This window comes from Apodemus sylvaticus, chromosome 1, assembly GCF_947179515.1.
Source record: "Apodemus sylvaticus chromosome 1, mApoSyl1.1, whole genome shotgun sequence".
In the NCBI taxonomy this organism is placed as follows: Eukaryota; Metazoa; Chordata; class Mammalia; order Rodentia; family Muridae; genus Apodemus; species Apodemus sylvaticus.
In genome coordinates, this window is record NC_067472.1 from 93,443,427 (window position 1) to 93,466,142 (window position 22,716).

The window sequence follows — 22,716 nt, forward strand, 5'->3', positions numbered from 1 at the left end:
GCTGGGCTTTCCTTCCCACCTCAAGCAGACCAGAGTTGCATGCCCGATGAGCCAAGCACTCAGATTCTTATTTTTTTTCATTTTTTATTAAACTAATAAAATTTATTTTAAAATATACAACTCAGTATTGAAATTCAGACTCTCATTTTTAAAAACGTGCAAATCCTCTATGTGAAACAGTTTAGAAGATTTAACACTGTTCATTTAATGTCTCGCGGAAGATGATTTCTAAGATTTAGCACAACGAAAAGCAACCCATAGGAGAGCATATACAACTGTTATCTATATTGGAAGAAAACACACCAAAGATTTTGTATGTTCATTCAGGCTTTATTTGCACAGAGTATTTCTGGAATCATGCAGAAGAAATGGATCAAGACAGTCATCTCCATGGAGATGGAGACCAACGGGGAAGAGGGGAGGTGTATACTTAGGGTTTTCCATCAGACATCTTTTTTGCTTGTTGAGTTATGTTTTATTTATGTATTAACTATTAAAAATAACAATGATTAATTGAGGGAGGAAAGACTCACCCTAACTGTGGCGGTACCGTTTCATAGGCTGGGGTCCCAGACTAAATAAAAAAATCAGTAGGCTGAGCACCGTTTCCCTCTCTCTGCTTCCTGCCTGCAAACACAGCGTGAGCAGCTGCCTCATTGCTGTGGCCCTGCCTCTCCACCCCCTCTTTCCTGTACCCTCAAACTGGGAGCTGGAATGACACTTGTCTCAGTTTCCTCTTTCCTCTCTTTTTTCCAGGAGATGAAGGCTGTGTGATTACTTATAATGGCAAGGACTCTTTCTTCTTCAAAACCACAAGCATGTCTCAAGTTTTCAATCCTAGAATCTAAAGGAAAACACCTACCTCCACAAGATGACAGCTTTATAAAACCAGACACAAGCTCTGGGATGCTGGGCTGAGGCAAAAACCTTAGTCCCAGTGCCCAGTTGTTGGGTACACTGACGTGACATTGAGAAAGTTACCAGGGTCTGATATGGCTTCCTACTGTGGAGAATACAAAACCCCAGTGGAGGGCCCTTAGGAAGGGTAGTGTGTACTAATGGCTTGAGTATGGGGGTGGGGTGGGGGGGCAGCAAGGCAGGACCTGGACAGCAGAGTTCAAGTAGATGAAGGTTTCTTATTTCATTCTACTTCAGAGCTGCTCACAGAGACTAAACCGTTCTTAATCTTGATTTACTAACAAGAATTTAAAAGAACACGAGACCAACATGAATCCTCATGAAAAACTATGATATTTCATTACTATGCAAAAAATAATTCTGTTCTTACACATAGACCAGTAGAAGACAGTGCATCGCCTTCACATCTTAGATGCCCACTGTGCTGAATAACAATTCCTAGAACAGAACAGCCGGGGAGACAGATGCACAGTGGCTCTAAGGAGACTGGGTTCTGAGCTGCCCTGGATGGTCAGTACAAAGAGAAGCAAGAACAGGCAGGGAATGCTGGGAACAATGGGAAGGCCTGAGTCTAGCAAGCCATCTTAGAGAATCCTCAAACTAGGGAAGGCTTTACTAGAGGCTTCCATTTGCATGGGGGAAGTTTCCCCCATGGGCTCAATTTGAACACTTGGTTCTCAGCTGGTGACACTGTTTTGAAAAATTATGAATCGTTTAGGAGGTGGAGCCTCGCTGGAGGAGGGTCTTGGGCTTTGACAGTCCCGCTCCTTGTCTGTTCTCTCTTTGCTCTGACATGTGAAGTGAGGGGTCCTGGCTGTGTGCTCTTCCCGCCATGGCTGCCATCGCCTGCCCTTCACGATGGGCTGTGTGCCTTTAGATCATGAGCCCTCCTTCCCTTAAATTGTTTTCATCGAGTTCTTTTGTCCCATTGAAAAACATAAGACAAGGAGAGACTAGGTAGTTACACTCTTCTGGAGGGGGCAACCCACGCTGGCGTCTCCCTGTCATGAGTTCTGTGAAGACAGCAGTAGCACAGGTCATTATCCCAAGATATCCATCCCATTAGCTTCTCAACTGAAGAGCATAAGGGTTAGGTACCTGCTGGGTTGTCTGATGGTATCCCCTACATGGTAAGCAATTAGTATCTGGCTTTCTCACCCCCATTTCTTGTTCCCTTAGGTCTGACCCTTCCTTTTCCCATCAGCCTCTTTGCTTTCTCTGTAGGGCCTTGGGCAGACTGGCATGGCAGAACTCTCTCCTTCAAAGCCAGGTTTGCACGAGGAGATGCACGAGCAGAACCCTTGAGTCACTGGAGTGAGGAGACTAGATGCTGAGCTTTGGTTTAAATGACTGACATTTTCCACGCCTGGAATTAGCCAGTAATTGCATGTGGGCAGACTTAGCCAGAATGGCCTAAATGTCCAATTAGAAGGCAAAAAGGAGGTTCTTTTTTTTTTTTAAGTTCAAGGGTCTCTGTTGACGAGCCCTACTTCTCAGGCGATGCCCCAGTGGGTCTGCACCCAGCTCTTTGCCGTGTGCACGCATACCCTGCATTTGCCTAACGATAATGAATTGAGTACTTATTTTGCAGGAAAATATAGGGCACATCCATTACATGCAATCAAGCAAAAAGGCTGCGAAATGGGCACTCTATTAATTCCAAACAGAACCCTTCCCAAATGTCATCTTGCAACCGGAGCGTGGGCTTATTACCAATCTGAAGGAATTAAGGGTAATTTTCATTTGTACAAAGGATTTGAGGGATGAGACTCCTGCCACACACAGTATTAATTGAGTTAAATTCAATTTGGCAATTTTAGTGCGAATCACCCAGCCCTGACCTGGCCTGCCCTAGGGTGAGATCAGAGTGTCTTGCCTGCTAGAGGACACAGGTATATGCAGGTAAGGCTGGTTTGCACAAGCATGCACACATTTTAGGACATACACAGAATGGAATGCAGTTGACCAGTCATAAATCAGTAAGTTACCCAGAGAAGAAAAATGCATGCTAATGGATAGCAAACCTCCACATCTCTGGGCCTCAGCTTCTTCTTCTATAACAGAGAGGAATGATCTCCTTTAATAAGACATAATCCTAATGAACTTGAACATGGTAGAGACTCCCATGTGGGAGTCTCTAATTCTGATCTTTATTCCTATGTTCTGGGGGACTGTCTCTGGGCTGTGCTGATCCCCACAGCACATGTAGGAACCTCTAGGGCCTGAATTTCAATGGAGACAATTTCACAAGCCACTGCTGGTTCAGTCCCCAGAGTCTACAGATGCTATTAGCCCACTGGGTTAGTGGTCACTTCCTTACTGATTTTAATGTCCACTATCTCTGGGTGGTTGCTGGGCTTGTGGGAGAGGGTAGAACAAGAGACAGGAGCAAGCAGGGCAAGGCAGTTGGGAAGCTGGTCCAGATGGCCTTCACATGAGTGGCTGGGCAGCAGGAGGCAGCCCCGGGCCTCACTCCACATTCCGGTACTTGGTGAAGAGGTTGTATAGCACTCTCAGTGTGGACTTCAGGTCACAGTTGACAATGTCTGTGAAGAGACAAAACTCATCAGTGGCCTCCGTGGGCCATACACCCTAAAGTTGGCACCTATGGTCCCCTGCCATCTGCCCAGGATGGTCCTCAGATGCAACTCATGGCCATTGGGGCAGGTGGGAGTGGAAGGGCAGGCAGGTGTACAGTGAGAACTCAGAGCAGGCAAGCAATAGGGAAGAAGGGGCCTGGTATTGGGTTTGAGTCCCATAGAAATAAGGCAGTCACCTCAGAGTGTGAGTTTACCATGGACATAGCAGCTCCAGGTGACAGGAGTGTTGGCCTTGGCTCTGTCCCATCTCATCTATCCCCAAGGCTCTTCTCCTCAACCTCTGCCTTCACCACAGTGATGGCTGTGTTTGTGAAGAAGGGGATGTGAGCTGAGGGTGGTGGTGCACACCTTTAATCCTAGCACTTGGGAGGCAGAGGCAGGAGGATCTCTGAGTTTGAGTCGAAAAAGAAGAGGAGAAGGATAAGAAGGAAGAAGGAAGAACCACACTGAGGCAGTTCTGAGAGTAAGATGGCGGTTCCTTCATAGAGGGAGGCTGCTAGGGGTGTGCAGGCCTGTACAGGGAACTAACTTCCCGCTTCCTTGCACACATGCATCTCTCTGCTTCCCACCAGCCCCCTTCCTGGCTGCCCCTCAACTCTCTGTGGGCTCCTTCACTTTCTCCCCTCTGTCTTTCCTCAGTGAGCCATTCTTTGAAAAGCTAGAGTAAATAAAGAGAAAAAAAAAAGGAATCCAGCTTTCTAGGAATGCACATGTAGGCGATAAAATAAGGAACAGCAAACCCTTCCAAACACAGCAACTATGAAAGGTGAGGTAGCAGATAGCACCACAGAGGGAGCCAGGACAGCAGGTGCCCATAGAGAGGGAAGGCAGGTGGGGAGAGGACTGTTTTGGAAGGAAGGGCACAGGGCTTGTGAGAAACTTGCATTCCTTCTGTCCTGACCTAGGTGGGGGCTACACCTCTGTTCCTGTGCCATTTTAAAAATAAAAACAGTATTTAAAAGAATGAGTGTGAGTCGAGCGGTGGTGGCGCACGCCTGTAATCCCAGCACTCTGGGAGGCAGAGGCAGGTGGATTTCTGAGTTTGAGGCCAGCCTGGTCTACGGAGTGAGTTCCAGGACGGCCACGGCTACACAGAGAAACCCTGTCTTGAAAAACAAAAACAAAAACAAAAAAGTATGAGTGTGAAGGTCACATGAGGCACACAATCTAAGACAACAGCTGAGATGGGCTCCAAGATGGGAGAGATAGGACAAAGCCACAGGAGAGAGGGTGGAACTGTGGTTCACAGGTCCAAAGTTCCACCATGACAGGCAAAGTGGGATGTCAGAGCCCCTGGTGGGTTGTGTTGGGGTTCCCTTGGCTATGAGGTTATTGAGGCTGTGGCTGCAGCCCCAATAGCCAAACGTACTGAAGCTAGGACTCTAAGCACTAAATGGCTATAAACTGAGTCCTGAGCTGCAGATTGCATTAGAGTCCTCTCATCATGTCTGATTCTGGTATCCTTGTTGCAGACCAACCCTGCTCTACTCCAGCTGTGTCTAGATGCACACTTAAATCTGATAGAGTCTGGGCCATCTGAAAAGGATGGAGCCTACTGCTTCTTTGTTTGGCCCCATTTCAGTCTTTGTCATTTCAGGCCCTGGCTGGTATCAGGGCTCAGCCATAACCTCTGCTGGTGTGTTCCAAGTCCCACTCTAAACACCTTCTTCGTGGGGCAGTTTTATGGAATCTGGGCTGACTCCTGTTCTCTCTACTCATGCAGGGCTATGAAGAGCTGGGCAAAGAGCGCACAGTGCAGTGGACAGAAGCAGGAGGCTGTGGGTTGCACACTCGGGTAAGCTCTGGAAAGGATTCTGGGAGTCTATCTTTTTTCTTCCTCCTCTTCTTTAACCTATGTTTGTATATGTGCCTGCATATTTGTATGTGTTCCACATGTCTGCAGGTACCCAGAGAGGCCAGAAGAGGGCCTCAGAGGCCCTGGAGATGAGTTATACATGTGTGTGCTGCCTGCTGTGGGTGCTGGGAACCAAAGAGGACCTCTGGAAGAGCAGCAAGTGCTCTAAACCACTCAGCCCAGTCTATGCCTGCTAGAGCCAGGTGAGTTCTAAAATTGACAGGGAAAGCCACTGTTCAGCATGGGAGGATATTTGCATGGTCTATTTTATTTCAATTTAATGTCCACTAAGGTTTGATGTCCATCTCACTGCCCCATGAGATCCCAGTAGTTAACTTCTCTGAACCTGTTTTCTTACTGGTAAAACTGGGCAACAAATTTATGAAGAATGCCTAGAACACATTAAGAACACATTTAATAAAGTCTTCCTGTTCTCTCACCTTTGCTCATTAACAGAGCCATTATATATAGCTGTGTCATGCACACACTACACGATGGCAGGGGGCACCATTCACAGAGAAGAAGCCCCTCTTCCTTAGCTGTTCTGAGTTGATTCTCTATCCCTGTCACCACTACCAGATATATGTAGGGATAAAACGGTGACTACCTAGCCCATGTTCTCACCAAGAAAGCCAACTGCTGGCCATCCAGGCTGACCCAGGCAGATTAGCAGAGACTGAGCTATCTCAGCAGGGGGGAAGGTGTGGGTGCCTGGGAATATACAGACTCTTAGGGCTATGTAAACACAGAGTCCATCAAAGCCCTGATTGAAAGAACTGTGAGATAAGAGACTCATACTCAGTGTGCCTGGGCAGGCTAGTCCAGAGTCACTCTCTGGGGACATACCATCAAAGCTGAGGCTAAGGGGAACCATGTCAGAGCAAAAGCAGCTCCAGGAGAAAACAGCCATGGGCCCAGGGAAAGGGTTCCTCAGCTCCTCTTCCTTCTGAGAACCAGGGACTCCACGTATTCAAGAACCACCCATGATGGGGGTATTATGGGTATATTATTAGTAGTATTACTACTACTATTACTACTACTACTACTTCTACTACTTCTACTACAACATTCATCTGTTTGTGTGTAGGATTGGAAATTGGAAGAAAACTTTAGGGAGTTGGTTCTCTCCTTCTACCACATGGGTTCCAGGAAAAGTCAGTTGCCCAGCCTGGCAGCAAGCACCTTTGTCTGCCGAGCCATCTTGCCAATCCTGCTCCTTTTAATTAATTAATTAATTAATTAATTAATTAATTAATTATGTGTTTATGTTTTTCGAGATGGAGTTTCTTTGTGCAGCCTTGACTGTCCTGGAACTAGATCTGTAGACCAGGCTTGCCTCCAACTCACAGAGATATACCAGAGATCCATAAGCCTCTGTCTCCTGAGTGCTGGGATTAAAGGTGCCACCACCACACAGCATTTTTTTTAATAAAAAAAAAATCCAATAGTTACAGGCTTCCATGAGGAATCTCTCTGAATTTTTTACATAATGGTGAAATCAATGTAATTAGTACACTTATCAGTAGTTATTTCCATGTGTTGAGAATATTAAAAAATTGTCTCTGACTTACTACTCTCCTGCACCCCAAGCTTTTGACTTCTGTGATTTCACCTCCTTTGAATTCTGTACATGACAAAGATGGCATGATATTTGCTTTTTGCATCTGGCTTATTTCACTTAAGATCATATCCTCCAAACCTACACATTTCACAAACATCAATTCAGCCTTTTTAAAGCTGAATAGTATTCCACTGCTCCTATCTGCTTATCTACTGACAAACACTTAGGTTGGGTCCGTCTCCTGGCTGCTATGACTCAAGCCATAGTGAACATGCAGGCATGCCTCTGACAAACTCAATTATTTGTCTCCTTTGGATGATCCCAGTAGTGAGACCGCTGTATCACAGAGGCTCCATTTATAATTTTCTGAAGACCACCCCATGCTGTTTTCCAGTGGTAATAATGGACAATACCATCAACAACGTATAAAGACTACCATGGTTCATCTTGGAGTTCTTTCCTGGCCTGTGGCCATGCATACCTGTGACTGGAGCTATGGGGCCGTGGGGGTATGCTAACTTCCTGTTCCTGTTGTAACAAATAATCTCAGACCTGGTGGCCCACAACACAGATTTGTCATCTCCTTTTAGGTGTCAAAAGTCCCCAGTCAGTCTCTTGGGATGCAACTAAGGTGCTGATTTGACTTATATGGCTCAGTGCTGAACACTTCTCCATTTTCTGTGCCGCCAAGTCTGACCATGTGCCCTGGCTTACAGCCCACTCTCTCGTGAGCAATGGCCAGGCGAGCCTTTCTCGCACCCTGTCCGTCACTCTGACATTCTTACAGCTTATCAGGATGGCTGTGATGATGTGGGGCTCCGGAATGGTCTGGGAGGATCTTCTCATCTCAAGATCACCAGTTCAATGTCAGCCAGGTTTTTTTTGCCAAGGTAATGTGTATCAATTACATAAAGAAGAGAGGGGGGACTCTCATGCTCGTGATATTTTGTTTGCCATGTAGGGTGTTAGCAATACCTAGCAACCCCACATGAAGACAACTTTCCAACATGGCTGTGGCCGTTCACTCTTACCTCTGCAGCTTTTCTATAGCTCCATGCCTTTGTGATACTCTGAGTTTGAGGAAGCTGTTACTGTCAGTTCTGCACACTGCATGTATCCCAGGCTATGAGGAAGGCGGCTGGGGACATCCTTCACATTTCTGGCCACAGACTAAGTCCGGTCATGTTGAGCTGACCAGGGGAACTGCCCAGCTGTCAGCTGGTGCTCACCACACGGCCTGTCCCAGCCTGCAGACTCCTGAGGTTTACATATGCCCCCTCCTTCTGTTGGCTGTCCACAGTTTGATCCTAACTGCACTGGGCTTCTCCTGAGTCTCAACCTTCCTGGCACACTAGGATCTCGTCCATATTCATTGCCGAGTCCATTTGAATGGTAGGAATGGCCATGCTTGTGCATTTGAAGATGCAAACCCTCAATAACAAACCAACAGCCTGATATCAAAATTCCCCACTCTCAGTTCTCCTTCTTGATTTTCCTTTCCTCCCCTCCCTTCCTCTCTTCTTTCACCTATCTGGAATATTAAATCCAGGTCCTATACAAGTGATCTACCACTGAGCTATATCCACAGTCTTCATTTTATATGTTAATTTGAGGCAGGCAGGCAGGCTCTCACTAAATTGCCCAGGTTGGGCTTGAACTTTCTATGTAGCCCAGGGTGGCCCAGAATCACTCTCTAACTCCCAGACAGGCATTGAGCCTGAAGTCCTCCTACCTCAGCGTCTAATTTTCTGAGGATTACAGCCCTGTGCCTTTAGGCTGCTTCCTCACCAGTATTTCAGCCCCTCCATTGGCTGACGCTCGCCCTGAGCTTAAGTATGTTAGAGCGCCGAGAAGCTTTGACTCCTGGCAGCAGAAGACTAAGATGTAATGTGGGGGATTGCAGAGCTTTGAGGACTCCTGACCTCGGCATCCTGCCACGAGAAATGCCTCCATCAAGGAGTTTTGATCTGGAGGCGCCTTCAATGAACTTGTAATGCTTGCAGTGTAGACTAGGAAACCACATCCCAGTATAGACTAGGAAACCTCTCCTAGGAAGAAGCACGGAAGCCAGAGGGAACACTGGGATCCGCTGCTCACAAAGTCCAGCCTCACAGAACACCATTTCAGCTCCCCCCCCCATGCCTGGAAAATTTCTGCATGGGCATGATGCCCAGGGCAACAACAAATGCGATACATGTGTTTTTCCACTGACATCGCTTGAGAAGTTTCAGATTAAGTGAGTCAATAATCACATTTGAAACCTCATCTCTATACCAAAACAGTCTTATAGATTGACACTGGGAAAGTTCTCCCTGTCCAGAGGGAAACAAAGGCCCCAACACCAACATATCAGGACAAGCCTTTCCAGCCCACAGGCTGGAAGTTTCCATGAAGCAGCTGAAGGAACCAACCAGAGAAAGTGAGGCTGGGGCTGGAGAGGTGGCTCAGCCACTGAAGGCTAGGCTCATGACCCAGAGGATAAGAAAATGAAGCCAGCATACCCTGAACCAGGATGAAGAACCTGGCCTTGCCAGGGAGAGTGCTCCTGGGGAGCTCTGTCACTCTATAGGTCCTCTCTTAGAGGTAACCATGGACATAGGACAAGGTGGGACTGAAAGGGAATAAATCATTGGACTTTATCAACCGCAGCTGATAGTGTCTGGGCCTGTAGGAGTCACAAACTAAGGCCCCTGTCCCTGGCTGGGCCTGTGGTTCATTCCTTCATCCTGATGTCTGTCACAGCTCTTGCCAGACCATCTGTTATGTTCTGACTGTCCTTAAGTCTATCATCCTGTGTCTATCATGTGTTTCCCAGCCATAGTCTCCATTCTACCCTGCCTCAACAACTCTCATGACTCTCATGCTATTTGGCCAGCTAATGATACTTTCCTTCCTCTGGTTGGTGGTGGGAGCGCTAAGGGCAGGGGTGATCTTGTCTTTGCTGTGTATGATGATGTGAAGGGTCCCAGGCTGGCTGGCTGTAGGTGCAGGGTCTGGAAGGCAGATCTCGGGTCATAGGAGTCACAACCTTTGCTTGCCCCCATGCCTTTTAGTGACAAGATGTAAGCACAAGGCTCTGTGGATGGTCTTCTCAGAGTTCCAACTTGACGGACATCTGTCTGCTTGCCAGGACTGATTACATGGAAAGCTGCAGCAAGCGGCACCAAGAGTGTGTACTAGGAAAACGGCTAATGGCGGCGCGCCTCGCACCCTCAGATGCATACATGCAGCCAAGCATAACCACCCCAGGCATACCTGAGCATTCTCTCCTGGTTTGCTTTCCCCTGATCTCACACAGTCAGCCTCCTGCATCCCTGGGCTCCACCCACATGTAGGGATTCAGACAACAGTGTGTAGAAAATATTTTTAAAAAGTTTTCAGGGCTAGAGAGACAGCTCAGTGGTTATGAGTGTTTAGTGCACAAACATGAGGACCCGAGCTCATATCCTCATCCCCAGCAATCTGGGAGTGGTCTTGCATGTGTGGGAGGCTTGCTAGTGCTTGCTGGTTGCCAGTCTCATTGAGGAAAACAAACTAAAACAACCCCAACGGTCCCAGGCTCAAGGAGAGACCCTGCTTCAAAGGAATAAGGTGGAAAGTGATAGAGGAGGGCATGAGTTGTTCTGCTCTGGCCTCTGTGTGCATGCACACTCGTGTATACACATGCATACACACGTGTGTGCACAAGCACACTCAGAGACAGTGAGACAGAGAGATAGAGGAAGAGAGAGACAGAGATACAGAGAGAGACAGAGAGCCTCCATCTGTACTGAACAGGTCAGATTTTCCCCCAGTCATTATTTCCTCAACAAAGTCACATAACAACTATTTCCATAATACTCTCATGCAATAGATGTAAGGAACAGTGCACAGGTGGCTAATCATGTGGGAGAGTGTGCCTGGATTCTATGCACAAACCAAATCATCTCACTAAGGGACATGAGTGTCCTTGGAGGGTCTTAGAACAAACTACCCATATATATTGAGAGATTACTCTGTTTGTCACCCAGACCCCATAAATGAATGTCCCCCTCCACTGTCACAAACCCAGGGCAGGGCAAAGTACCTTCTGGCCGAGGTTTAGGCTTTTCCAGCCCTCCGTCTTGCATGAGCTCAAAGGCAAAGGAGACATTCAGGACCTGGCAAGGCAGAGACACTGGATATGACATTGCATATGGACTTCTGGACCCCAGGATCCCAGGACCCTAGGATCTGTCCCTGGAGAGCTTAGGAGCCTTACGCCATAGCTATGGGTCTGAGGCTGAGCCTACCTCTGGCTTGAGAAATGTGCTGGTTGTGCTGAGAGTGACCATGATGACCTAAGCCACTACCATGGGACTCCTCTATGCCACTCCATCCCTGCATCAGTTGTCAGGATTCCAAACTCAGGGATAACAGTGCATTCATTTGCTTAGGTAAGATGGCAAGACATGTTCAAGGGCCCTCCACTTCGTCTCTCTGTCCCCCCTTCTTCCCTCCCTCTCTCCTTTGTTCCCTCCTTCCCTTCTTCCCTCCCTCCCTCTCTCCCTCTTTCCATTCCTCCCTCCCCTTTTCCCTCTCTCCCTCCTGTAATTCCAGTATTTAGGAGGCTAAGGTGTGAGTACTATAAGTTCCAGGCCAGTCTGGACTACAGTATGACCTCTATATCAAATGTACCCTCCCTCCGCCAAATAGAAAAGAATCAGGGATTGGAGAGATGGTTCATCAGAAAAAAGGGCCTGAGTTTTGTTCTTAGCACCCATATGTCTCACAAATTCCAGCTCCAAGGGATTCAATGCCCCCCCCTTTTTTTTGGCCTCCATAGCACCTAAACACACATGCACATAGATACAGACACACAGACACATTGGCGGCAAAAATAAAATAAAATAAAATAAAATAAAATAAAATAAAATAAAATAAAATAAAATAAAATAAAATAAAGTAAAGTAAAGTAAAGTAAAATAAAATAAAATAAAATAAAATAAAATAAAATAAAATAAAATAAAATAAAATAAAATAAAAAGCCCAGCCTGGCCATGGGCCTCAGTGCTAACTGGTCCAGGAACTACCCTCCCTGTCATTCAGACAGAGACAAGGCTGGCTGTGTATCCGCAGAACACAGAGTTAGGGAGGCAGGGATAAACAAGGGGCAAGGAACAGTCTTCAGGATGCAAGAGTCTGCAGGTGGCTTCCTAGAGAGAGGCTCCATCTCCAATCAGCAAAGGCCTGCCAGGAGACAGCATCCATCTCTTCTTAGACAGGCCCAGTACAGCTATGGATTCCCCGAGGCCTCTCCCCCTTACCTTCTGTTCAAAGCTGTCTGGGGTCAGGAAGAAGCTGTGCAGGGGTACAAAGTAGCCCTCCAGGAGCCCCATGAGCAGCACCAGGTAGACCCCATCTGCAAACTGCATGGAGAGCCAGGTGTCAGCGTGAGCTTCCTTCAACAGTCTGGCATCAATCCACCCAAGGCTACCTCCGAGGGCAGGCTAATGGTGAGCGAGTGAGGGCGAGGGGCAAGGGGCTGGAGGGGGCACTCCACTGGGAAGGCATTGTGGGAGCTGCCCTGTGTGCTACCTAGCTTAGTCCTCAGCTAATCTTGTAGAATAGACATCACACTGATGTACCCACTTTATAGGTGAGAAAAGAGAGGTGCAGGGGGAAGGCCACCCTGCCTACTCGAAGGGACACCACTGCATGGAGTTGTCGAGAGGAATGACAGACGGACAAGGAGAGTGACATGAGGGCCTTCAAGTTACTTTTGGTGTTGGAATGGAGAACATGGTGGCATCACCCAGGCCTAGCGTGTGTGTCCCTCCAGACCTGGTTTCTGTGCCCTTTCCTTGGGATTCCAGAGGCAGCCCAGTGTGGCTGCCAGAAATGTTGGTTCTGATTCTAACCCTACTTTCTAGCTGTGCACTGTCTGTGCACTGTCTTTGCACCATATTTTCTCACCTATAAAGTGGGGGTGCAGCTGTGTCATGTGTGTTCCACAGGGCTGGCATGAGGGTTATATATAACATACATAAAGCACTTGTTTGGTATATAGGTAGTACTTACTGAGCCTTTGCTCTCTGGAAAATGACAAAGTAATTGGGATTCTTACTGACTGAACAGAACTCTCTTAGGGACTATAGAAAGGGCCTTGAGGTCTGAACTGGGGTTGGGAAACTGAGCCAAAGGACCAGACTCTTGGGCTAAGAGAAGAGTGTGTTGTTCAAGGGAGGCGAGCTGCTTGTCCTGGGTGATCAGGGCAGTGATGGCTTTGGCTGAGTGGATTTTGGAAGAATTCAGTGTTCAAAGGTGAGCATAGATGTCTCGATCAGATGCATATCTGATATCCTAGCACCCCTCAGAGGATTCTGGACCACCACCTGTCTGTTGACCACAGATGCTAGTTTGCAAGTCACACTTCCTGCTGTTGCCATACTAAGAGAATGAAATGAACTAGCTGCTAGTGTCTGGGTCTGGGGCATCTCCATTAAACTTCCTAGAAAGACGCAGAAGACACAGTGGCTTCAAGCCCAACTAGAATTGGGGTATTCCCCCATACTCTCCTGGGTCACATCAGGCAGGTGCAGCCTATGCCTGACATCCCATTCTACTTGGGTCCTGGAGAGGAGAGCTCAGAATCTCTATGAACATCAGAGCCCTGTGTAGTGAGACAAGCATCAAGCCTGGTCTGGCTGTGGCTGGAGTAAGTTAAAGTGGGAATGCAACCATTCTATGAGCCAGGAGGGCTAGGATGACTGCTCAGAGGGAGAGACAGATGATGCCTCCCCATCTGCTGGGTCTGCAGACTAGGTGGGAATGAGGTCGATCCTGTGGACAGATGCCAAGTACCAAGCAGCATGCTCTCACACAGCCTCCAAGTTACAGGGAAGTTCCAGAGATCATCTAGACTGCCCCAGAGTTCAGACATACAAGCAGAGAGCTCCTAGACAACAGGAGGTACTCACACTCAGGCGCAAGTCAGGCAGCTGTATTCACTCAGAATGAGAAGATAGGGGAGTCAGGGTGTGCAAATTACAGCTTAGCTATTAAGCACTAAGGTACAAACGACTGTAGCAGATTCTAGCTAGAGTCCAGCAGATACTACCTTGGTAGTCTCTTTTCCCACTAGAGCGGGGCTGATAAGACAAATGCCAGAAACAGTGTCTCCTAAGGAGTGCTGGCATGGACAATCAACAGTCTGGATGGCCTACAGATCATTTGCTTGGGTACGTTTCAAAATCACCAATGCCAGCCTAAAGGGGGGAGGGGCTTAGCACTAGCTGATGAGCTACTGGCAGTTGAGGCTGCTGGAGGGAGAACTTTCTGCCGAGCTGTGGCTCTCTGGTAGGTTGGCTCTGGTCCAGTGGATGGTCCTACACCCATGTGCATACGGAAAGCTCTAACTGGACTTGGTGGGTTATTTATTTAAAAGTGAAGAGGAGGATATAAAGTTGGGAGAAGGGTGGGGTGTCTGGGAAGAGCTGGGATGAGGGAGTAGGGGTGGACATGATCTGAATATATTAGATACATGTATGAAATTATCAAAGAACAAGACAACAACAAAACCCCATTGATGTCCTTCCAAGAACGGATGAGTATTAAAGAGGGGCTAAGAGCATGGGGCAGACAAATTAAACACAGGCAGGTGACAGGAAAGTGTTGTCCGTCCTCTAACCATGACACAAACCCATTTTAGTTGCCCCAAACCGGCCAATATCACTTCACCATCCCCCTATCAACAGATGAATGTTGGGTCCCAGTACTAAAACTGCCTGTATTTCATCAGTGGACAATGGTGATCTAAGACTGTACTAGTTCAGAGGGAGCTCTTCAGAGGTGGACAGAGGGTGAGCTTGGCCATGCGTTGTGTGTCACATATCGAGTAGACAGAATCCTTTCCTGAAACATTTCTAAAATCAGCTGGGGGGAAAACTTCCCACCTGGTTCATCTCTCTGAGAAGACTCCATCTCACACCCATCCCTATGCCTGGAAAGCTTTGGGTGCCTGGAACTGTCACCCACCTGTGTCTCCAGTTCTGTGACCTCCAAGTTCAGTTTGTTCAGATGCTTGTTCACGAACGTGATGAGGGTCTGAAAGAGAAATGCAAAGGTACCAAGGTAGAGATCTCCACGTGTGACAGTGCCCTGGGGTCACAGGGAGAGGTACTGGCTCTTGGTTAGGCAGCCCACGTGATATACATGGTTTTGGCTGAAAGGGACAGGGAGGCCCAGAGAGACAGGATGACAGGTAAAATATCTGATTTGGGGTCAGTGCGGGCAGAAGGGGAATTAAGAAAAGGGCAAGAGACAAAATGATGCTCTGGGTCCCTCTTGTTGATCCCTGTTTTGGTACTGCCTCCTGTGCCCAGGGAGAGAAAGGCTTTTACATGAAGAGCAGAGAAAGCTAGAATCAGTGTGAGCAGAAAGATAGGGTAGGCATCCTGCTGGGAGAAGATGGGTCCTGGGTGACTAACCAGTGTCGAAGAGAGGGAAAAGATGTGCAGGACACCCGGCATGGCAGCTGGGATTTCCGCACACACCGCGGGGTCCTGTCCGTTCTGCCCCTGGCATCCCAGACCTACCTTCCTCACCATACCTACCTTCTTCACCACATTGAGCTTGTCTGGTGCATGGTCAAACAGCGTGTCAAAGGCATCGCGTTCTGAAATGGAAACACGCCATTCAGTAAAGCATGCAGTTGGCTACCATGGGGAATCTCTGGCTGGCTCGTACTGGAACCCTTGTCTGTGGTCCTTCAGGTGACATGTTTCTAAGCAGGCTGACCCAGGATTTGTCCTTTCTCCTCACTTCCAGCCCATCATATCCCAGTGCAGGAATGGTTCTAAAGTGTTTCTGACATCTCTGGCCATCCAAGTACTAAACTGGTTTGGCTAATTTTCAAGACAATTACACTGGTAAGGGCAGAGCTGAGGGGACATGAGTCCAGTGCCTTCCAGGACAGAACAAGAGTCTCTCTCTGGGGGGTTCCAAGTCTGTCAACCCCCCTGTGTCTCAGTTTCCCCTTCTACAAAACATTATCTGAAAGATAACCTTTCCTCAGGTGCATGGTAGGTATGAAAATCATGTGTTCTATAGATTACAATGTTGTTCTCCCAATGTAGGTTTTAGTAGAATAAAAGTCATGAGGTAAGCAAGAATGAGGCTGACAGAACATAGCCAAGCCATGCTCTGGACAGGGAATTTTCTTGACATGAGGCCAGATTCCTAGAACCAGAGGTGACCTAGTGGAAGGGCATGAGGGCAGGGGTGGGGAATGTCTCCAGCAGCAAGCTGGCTTGTGGAGGGCCTGGGACCCAAAGCCAGCTTTTTCCATTTGGGCATTGATGGGCAAAGCTAAGACTGTGTGTGTGTGTGTGTCTGTCTGTCTGTCTGTCTGTGCATGAGAATGTACATGTGTATGTGTCACACACACACACACACACACACACACACACACACACACAGAGAGAGAGAGAGAGAGAGAGAGAGAGAGAGGGAGGGAGGGAGGGAGGGAGGGAGGGAGAGAGGAAGAGAGGGAGAGAGAGAGAGAGGTTCTGGGAGATGGGATCTGTGATGGGGACTGAGGGGAGCAAGCAGGGAACTGCCTCCCAAATGAGATCTAACATCTCTTCCTAAACTTGCATGCCAGCCACAGGGTAAGTTTGCCCTGCTGGGGCCAGATCTGTGCTGATGAGTGAGTGTTTGTGTCACTAAGCTGTCCCTCCCCACCTGGCCAGTGTGTTCCCAGCTGGGACAGATACATATTAGATAACAGAACCAACTAGCTTTACCCAGGCTACAGAAGCCAGGCAAGCTCACAGTACTCACCATGCCTGCCGGAAAGGGCCCTGGAAGAAAAAGAGAAAGAGTTTACTTATGTGGTAGGTAGGTTTGAGTTTGGGGTCAGCCTGGGCTACTTGAGACCTTGTCTCCAAAAACAAACAACATAGAGAACACATCGCTGGTCTTGGGATGCCACCCTTTCCTTTGAGGGTTGCGACTTCCCTAGTTGTGCCAACCTGGCCTTGGTCAGGTCCAAAAGCTACCTTCTCTGGCACTTGGTTCCATGCTGTCTCCCATTACTCCCCAGAGACTCTTATGCCACATTCAGGAAGATTACTGGTGTTAGTGCAACATCTACTACAGTGATGCTTGAGAGTTCATTCTCTGTAGTTCAGAAAGGACACTGGCGCAGAGGCTTAAGACACCTTGCCAGGAGATCTGAGAAACCTGAGAGGAGTTTCACTGTCCGGGTTCTGCGGCTGAGTGACTACAGGTCAGCTTTGTCTTGCTCCTGGCCATCCTGTGATGCCCCCAAATGACACTTGTCACTGCTCCAGGACAGTGTCTCGGAGAGGACAGTGAGCTGAATGTCACTCTTTGGCAAAGAAATAGTTATGGTCTAAGTGCATAGCACCAGAGACAGTCACAGGACACACCCATTTCAGATGCTGTGTGACTTCAGGCAAACTCTTGAACCTCTCTGGCCTCTGGAGCTTTTAATTTCTAAAATGAAAATAATGGGTGCTCTGAGCATTCGGAATTTAGAAAGATTTTATTACAATTTCTAGTGTACTATAAGTGTCCTAAATATTAAAACAAATATTGCAGTTTGTGTGTGTGAGTGTATGTGCGTATACATCTAAGTGTGTGTGTGTGTGTGTGTGTGTGTGTGTGTGTGCATGTGTAACTCAGAGATAACTTGCAGGAATTGGTTCTTTCCTTCTCCCATGTGGATCCTGGGGAACTGAACGCAGGCTTGGGAGCAAGCATCTTTGCTTGCTGAGCCATCTCGCTGGCCTCACTCTTTTCTTAGTACATTTTTGGTTCTTATGAATTTTAGGATATGCTTGCACACCTAACACCCACCAAAGACTGTTTGTGTGTGGTTTTCCTATACAGAATGGTGAGGCTGTAGAAGCCAGCGAGATGGACTACCCTCAGTTTCTTTCACTGCCCTGGGGAGGAGGACATCCCTTGCTGCACCCACACTCAGAAAAGTCCTGCACAACTGTACTGGGCTGCCCTTATGAAGGCTTCACTGTGTTTTTGTGTCAGAGAAATGGGAACCACAAAACTGTAATGCACAGCTGAGAAGACTCTTTTAGCATCTTAACTGCCCCTACCCCCCCCCCCCCAAGTCCAGCAGTTTCTCCCAGGATTCCTTTGTTTGGTCTGTTCTCTTTTCCAGAAGATGAGACAGTGGAAACAAAGCAACCATCATGGGATGGGAGATCCAGGTGGGTAGAACAGTGACACTGGACCTGAGGTGGCTTTGCCTCTTAACCCTCAAAGTCATGCCAATAGCACATGCATCCATCCGGCCATGTGACTATTGGTGACGAGGATGGGACCTGGGAGAGATGGGGTGGCTTCATGATGGGGTCTTCACAAATCATATGACAGGCATAGTGGGAGGGCCATTCTCTACCTCTACCTGCTCCTGGGTCTTTTTGAAATCACCATGGTCACCATAGCCACAGATCTGACTCATGTCGATCTTGGTTGGAGAGTGCTCGGGTGGAGACCAGAGGCCAGCATCCAGTATATTCCACCTTGGTTTTGAGACGGGGTCTCTCACTGGGCTGGCTGGCCCGTGAGTTCCAGGATTCTCCTGTCTCTGCCTCCCCAGTGGCGGAATGGCAGGTGCACACAGCTGTGCCTGGTCTTTAACATGGATGGCGGGATCTGAACTCAGGTCCTCAGGCATGTTTGTGTGGCAAAAAGCACGTTGTCAATCATGGCAAACCTTATTCTATTTCCTCATTTTTAAAATTCTAAAAACAAACAGGATAACCAAAGAAACCAAAACTCAAAAGACATCTGTAAAATAGAGATGGCTTTCTGGGGTATGGCACATGACCAAATAAATCAGATTTAAGAAGGAAGGGAAAAAAGTCATCTTTTTGAAGATTAACAATTCAGAATGGCCTCATGTTTACCACACGATGATTTCATGCTGGTTAGCTTTTGGCGGGGGTGGGGGGCACTTTTTTCCTGGAGTGTCACAAAATTAGAATTTTTCAATCATGGCTAATTCTTCTCCCCCTGTTTCCCCACCCAAGGCTGTACCTTAAGCAGCAAGAGGCATGTTTTGAATGCACAGAAAAGGCTAAGCTATAATCATCGGCTGCAGCTTAATCCCTCCTGCAATCCCAATAAATGAAAACTAAATATCAGCAAATGGGTGAATTTCAGAGAAACATCTGTGTTCCATTACAGACTCGCTGGCAACAATGGTGTTGACATACTCTGTGTTACCAGTTATTTCCTCTTGGATTTGTCGAGACTGGAGGATCCCTTCTCGTTTCTAAAATGGAGAAGAGAGAACAAAACAGGCTTTAGCGATACAGAAGCATTGCTTGGCATTTCTGACATGGGGGGCGTTATTGGTGTTTCATAAGAGGGTCCAGAGATGAGAAGATTCAAGAAGGGGAAATGTAGTGATTTGGGGGCACCTGGCTGCATGCACCATCATGGCGGAGTGCAATCAGTGTTTAGTCCAAACAAGTAGGCTGATTCCTGGATGGTGAAGCCTGCCTTTCTTTATTGAAGATTTGTTGGAAGTCAGCTGTTTGCCTTGGGAGTAAGGTACAGCAAACCAAATGGAAATGAAGGCTGGGTGTGTCTGCCTCCAGCTGGGGCCGGGCAGGGAGACCACTATTGCAGCAGAACTGTGAGGCTGGTCAGCTGGTCGGAGATGGGCAAGGCAGCTTGGAGAATCAGGAGGCATAGAGGACTTTTATTTTGGTTTTAAATTTGTTCTTTGATAATTTCACACGTGTATACAGTGTTTCATGATCCTGTATACTCTTCCCCATCCCCCTTGGACCCTCTGAATACATCCCACCCCGACCTTCATGTCTATGTATATCCCACTACTACCTGTGTGCACATGCGTGTGAGGCCATTTACGGAACATGGGTAGCCTACTAGAGGTCATGGGCCCCTCAAAGAAAAATGATTCCTCTTCTCTTTGTAGCCGTCTCTGGTCGGGAGCTCCTTAGTGAAGGATGGAGCCTCATAAGCCCCCATGTCTCAGTCAAGCTGAAGTGCTGACTGGCTTGATCTTATGCAGGCAGCCACACTATCATGAGAGTCACGCGTGCAGTGGCCACATCCCGTCCAGAAGCCAGCATTACACAGCACTGCTCTTGGATGACATTCTGAGAGCCTTGCGGGGATTAGTATAGACATCTCCTCACAGGTCTGAGTACTCAACAGTCACTGACTCTCGTCACTCTGACCAGTTATGAGTCTTTCTACATTGACTGCTGTCCAGGACAGAAAGAAGTTTCTAGAAGCAAGGTTGAGAGCATCTAGTCTATGGAGCACATCACTGGCACAGTTGCGCTGAGTCAAAGGGTGACATTCTCAGGTGCCTCTAGCTCCGGCAGGCTCCACCTGGTGCTGGCCTGGGGACTGTAAGTGATAGCTTACTCTCTCTGAGAAAAGCAACCACCTTGAGCCTTGTCCAGACAATTTCTTTCCTCCTTCTCCTCCCTTCTCCTTCTTTCCTCTTCCTGTCTCCTCCTCCTTCTTCTCCTCCTCTTCTATTGTTTTCAAAGAACAGGGACAAGGGCTCATGTAGTCCAGGTTGGCCTTCAATGCTATGTAGACTTCCAGCTAGACGGTCAGAGATACTTTTCAAGGAGAGGAAACTCTGGGGAAGGCTGGACCCTGGGGAGAGGTGGCTGCCATTAGTTCCCGGGCAGTCCTCTGCCCCATGTATGGCTGGAGGGTTGAAAAATGGAGCCAATGAAGGAGCACCAGTGTTCCCTAGGGCCCTCTGACGGATGCCAGAAGGAAGGCTCATGACCAGGTCCCTCTGCAGCCAGCAGCGACCCTTGCAGGACATCCTGGGCATCACATAAGGGCTGTCGGCCGGAGCCCCCACTGGCAACCCTCAGAGCTCCTATCTCTACTTCTGCAGGGGAGATCTCTCCTCAGCTTAGGGGCTCACTTTCTCTAGGATTGTTTTGTTTTAAAACAGGGCCTCACTATGTAGCCCAGGCTGGCCTGGAATTTATTAGTCTAGATTAGCCTCAAACTCAAAGCAATCCTCCTGCCTTGGCCTCCTAGGTTATGCACTATTACACAAGGCATTTTCTGTCAGTTCTGGATCCTGCTTCTGAGTCTGTTCTCTTGATAAATCATCCTGTAACCCCTAACACACACACACACACACACACACACACACACACACGGCACTTTGTATAACCCTTTTCCAATGCCCTCACCCTAACAAAAGTCCCTGCAACAGGAATTAAACTGCTCCTGATGGCTGATAATTGAGCTCAAAATAAGGTCTGAGATGTGAGCTTACAGGGACCACTGTTTCAAAATAGCAGTCTCCCACCAACTCTGCTGCTCAAATCTTTTTTTTTTTCCTTTTGTCTCTAGTAAAGCAACAGGTAAGTTTTGTTATTTCCATTGGAGAGCTGTTTATCTTACCTGGTCAGAAAGACAATTAAAATATTCAACAAAGCACCAGAAGGCATGGTAAGTCACAGGAGGAAGGGCTGGCTTACCCAGGAACATCTCTACTAGCCGAGGAGGAGCCATGCCTGAACTGAGCGACCGCACGTAGAGTTGTGAATAACTCAGGACTCCCAGTGCCTATGCTTGCTGGTCACCAAAGTCCTCCCGAATTAACTGTAGAAGTTAGGTGGTTTTTGTTTGCTTGTTTTAACCTTTGTTAGAATGCTTTAGGTTCAGAGCAAGTCTGAGAGGAGGGGCTAGGAATCTCCTTGGTTTTCCACCCCTAGCACCCGATACCATCTCATCTACTGTCTGCACCCTGCAGCAGAGGGATAGATACACTGTTCACAACTGAGCTGATTGCACCGAGCCATCAGTCACCCCTGAGAGGTCACAGCTACTGTTGGGGTCTGCTCTTGGTGTCGTGTCTTGTATGGCTTTGGGCTGTGTATCTCAGAGCAGTTAAACTGACTTCAGAATTCCCCGTACTCCACCGTCCATCATCCATCCCTCTCTTCCCCGTGGCAGCGTCTCTAAACATAAGCTGAACTTGTGTGTGATTGGCTGGTAGGGATAACAAAACAGAAATGGTGTGGGCTCCTTAAGAAGACACTTGTTCCAGGATGCTCTGGGCTGGGCACAAAGGCAGAGCGAGATGGCAAGGATTCTGAGTGCCTGTCTATCAGCCGCACTCAAGGGTCTGAGCCACACAGCTCGGTCTTGTCAAGGACAGTCCTCTGCCGTGTCTGTGTCATCTCATCTCCGTGAAGGCAGCACCGACGCACCCTAGTCCTATTATAGCTTTATGATGCTTTGCAGAGTTGAGTGGCCGTTGGTGTGGAAGAAAGGCTTTCTCATTAGGGCAGGAGTGAGCAGTTGCTTAGGAGCACAATTGTCAGTGTTCCCCTCCAGTTACCACCTGACCTGAAAGCTCAGCTCAAAGCCCTTTTGTCCTGAAAACAGGCCTGACCTGATCTGGCACAGTTAACCAGCCCAAAAGCTTTCTCTTACTAACTGATGGCAGAGCTGCCTCCTGTTGTCTGTTGCAGAACCCTGGATGCCTAGGGGGCTGTGTGTACCCAGAGCACACCCTTTCAATGCATATTTATATGGAAAAAAAACCCCACCAGAGACTAGCAAACACAGCGATGACCTCTTGTTTAAATGGGCATAAAGTTGGAAAATAAGATTGCATTTGAGTGTTTAACTGGGTCAGGAGCAGAGTAAGCTAGCTGTGGGGACAGAGATTGCATTCGCATTGTGGAAATTATTTGACCATATGTGAATGAAAACCCCATCCAACAGTCTGGACTTGAGGGCCTAGGTGG

The 22,716-nt window shown here is 48.0% G+C and overlaps 1 protein-coding gene across 1 annotated transcript in view; it reads right to left on the minus strand.

Annotated features, from left to right (window-relative positions):
* Positions 1-309: 309 nt before the first annotated feature.
* Positions 310-22,716, minus strand: part of Parva (parvin alpha) — a 151,594-nt gene continuing 129,187 nt past the window's right edge. Inside the window, exons 7-13 of the mRNA XM_052201075.1 lie at positions 19,159-19,217; positions 16,736-16,755; positions 15,508-15,569; positions 14,930-14,998; positions 12,220-12,321; positions 11,001-11,073; positions 310-3,464 (exon numbers count right to left, since the gene is read on the minus strand). Of these exons, the coding sequence (XP_052057035.1) occupies positions 3,388-3,464; positions 11,001-11,073; positions 12,220-12,321; positions 14,930-14,998; positions 15,508-15,569; positions 16,736-16,755; positions 19,159-19,217 (462 nt within the window). The 3' untranslated portion in view covers positions 310-3,387. The remainder of the gene's footprint in view (positions 3,465-11,000; positions 11,074-12,219; positions 12,322-14,929; positions 14,999-15,507; positions 15,570-16,735; positions 16,756-19,158; positions 19,218-22,716) is intronic.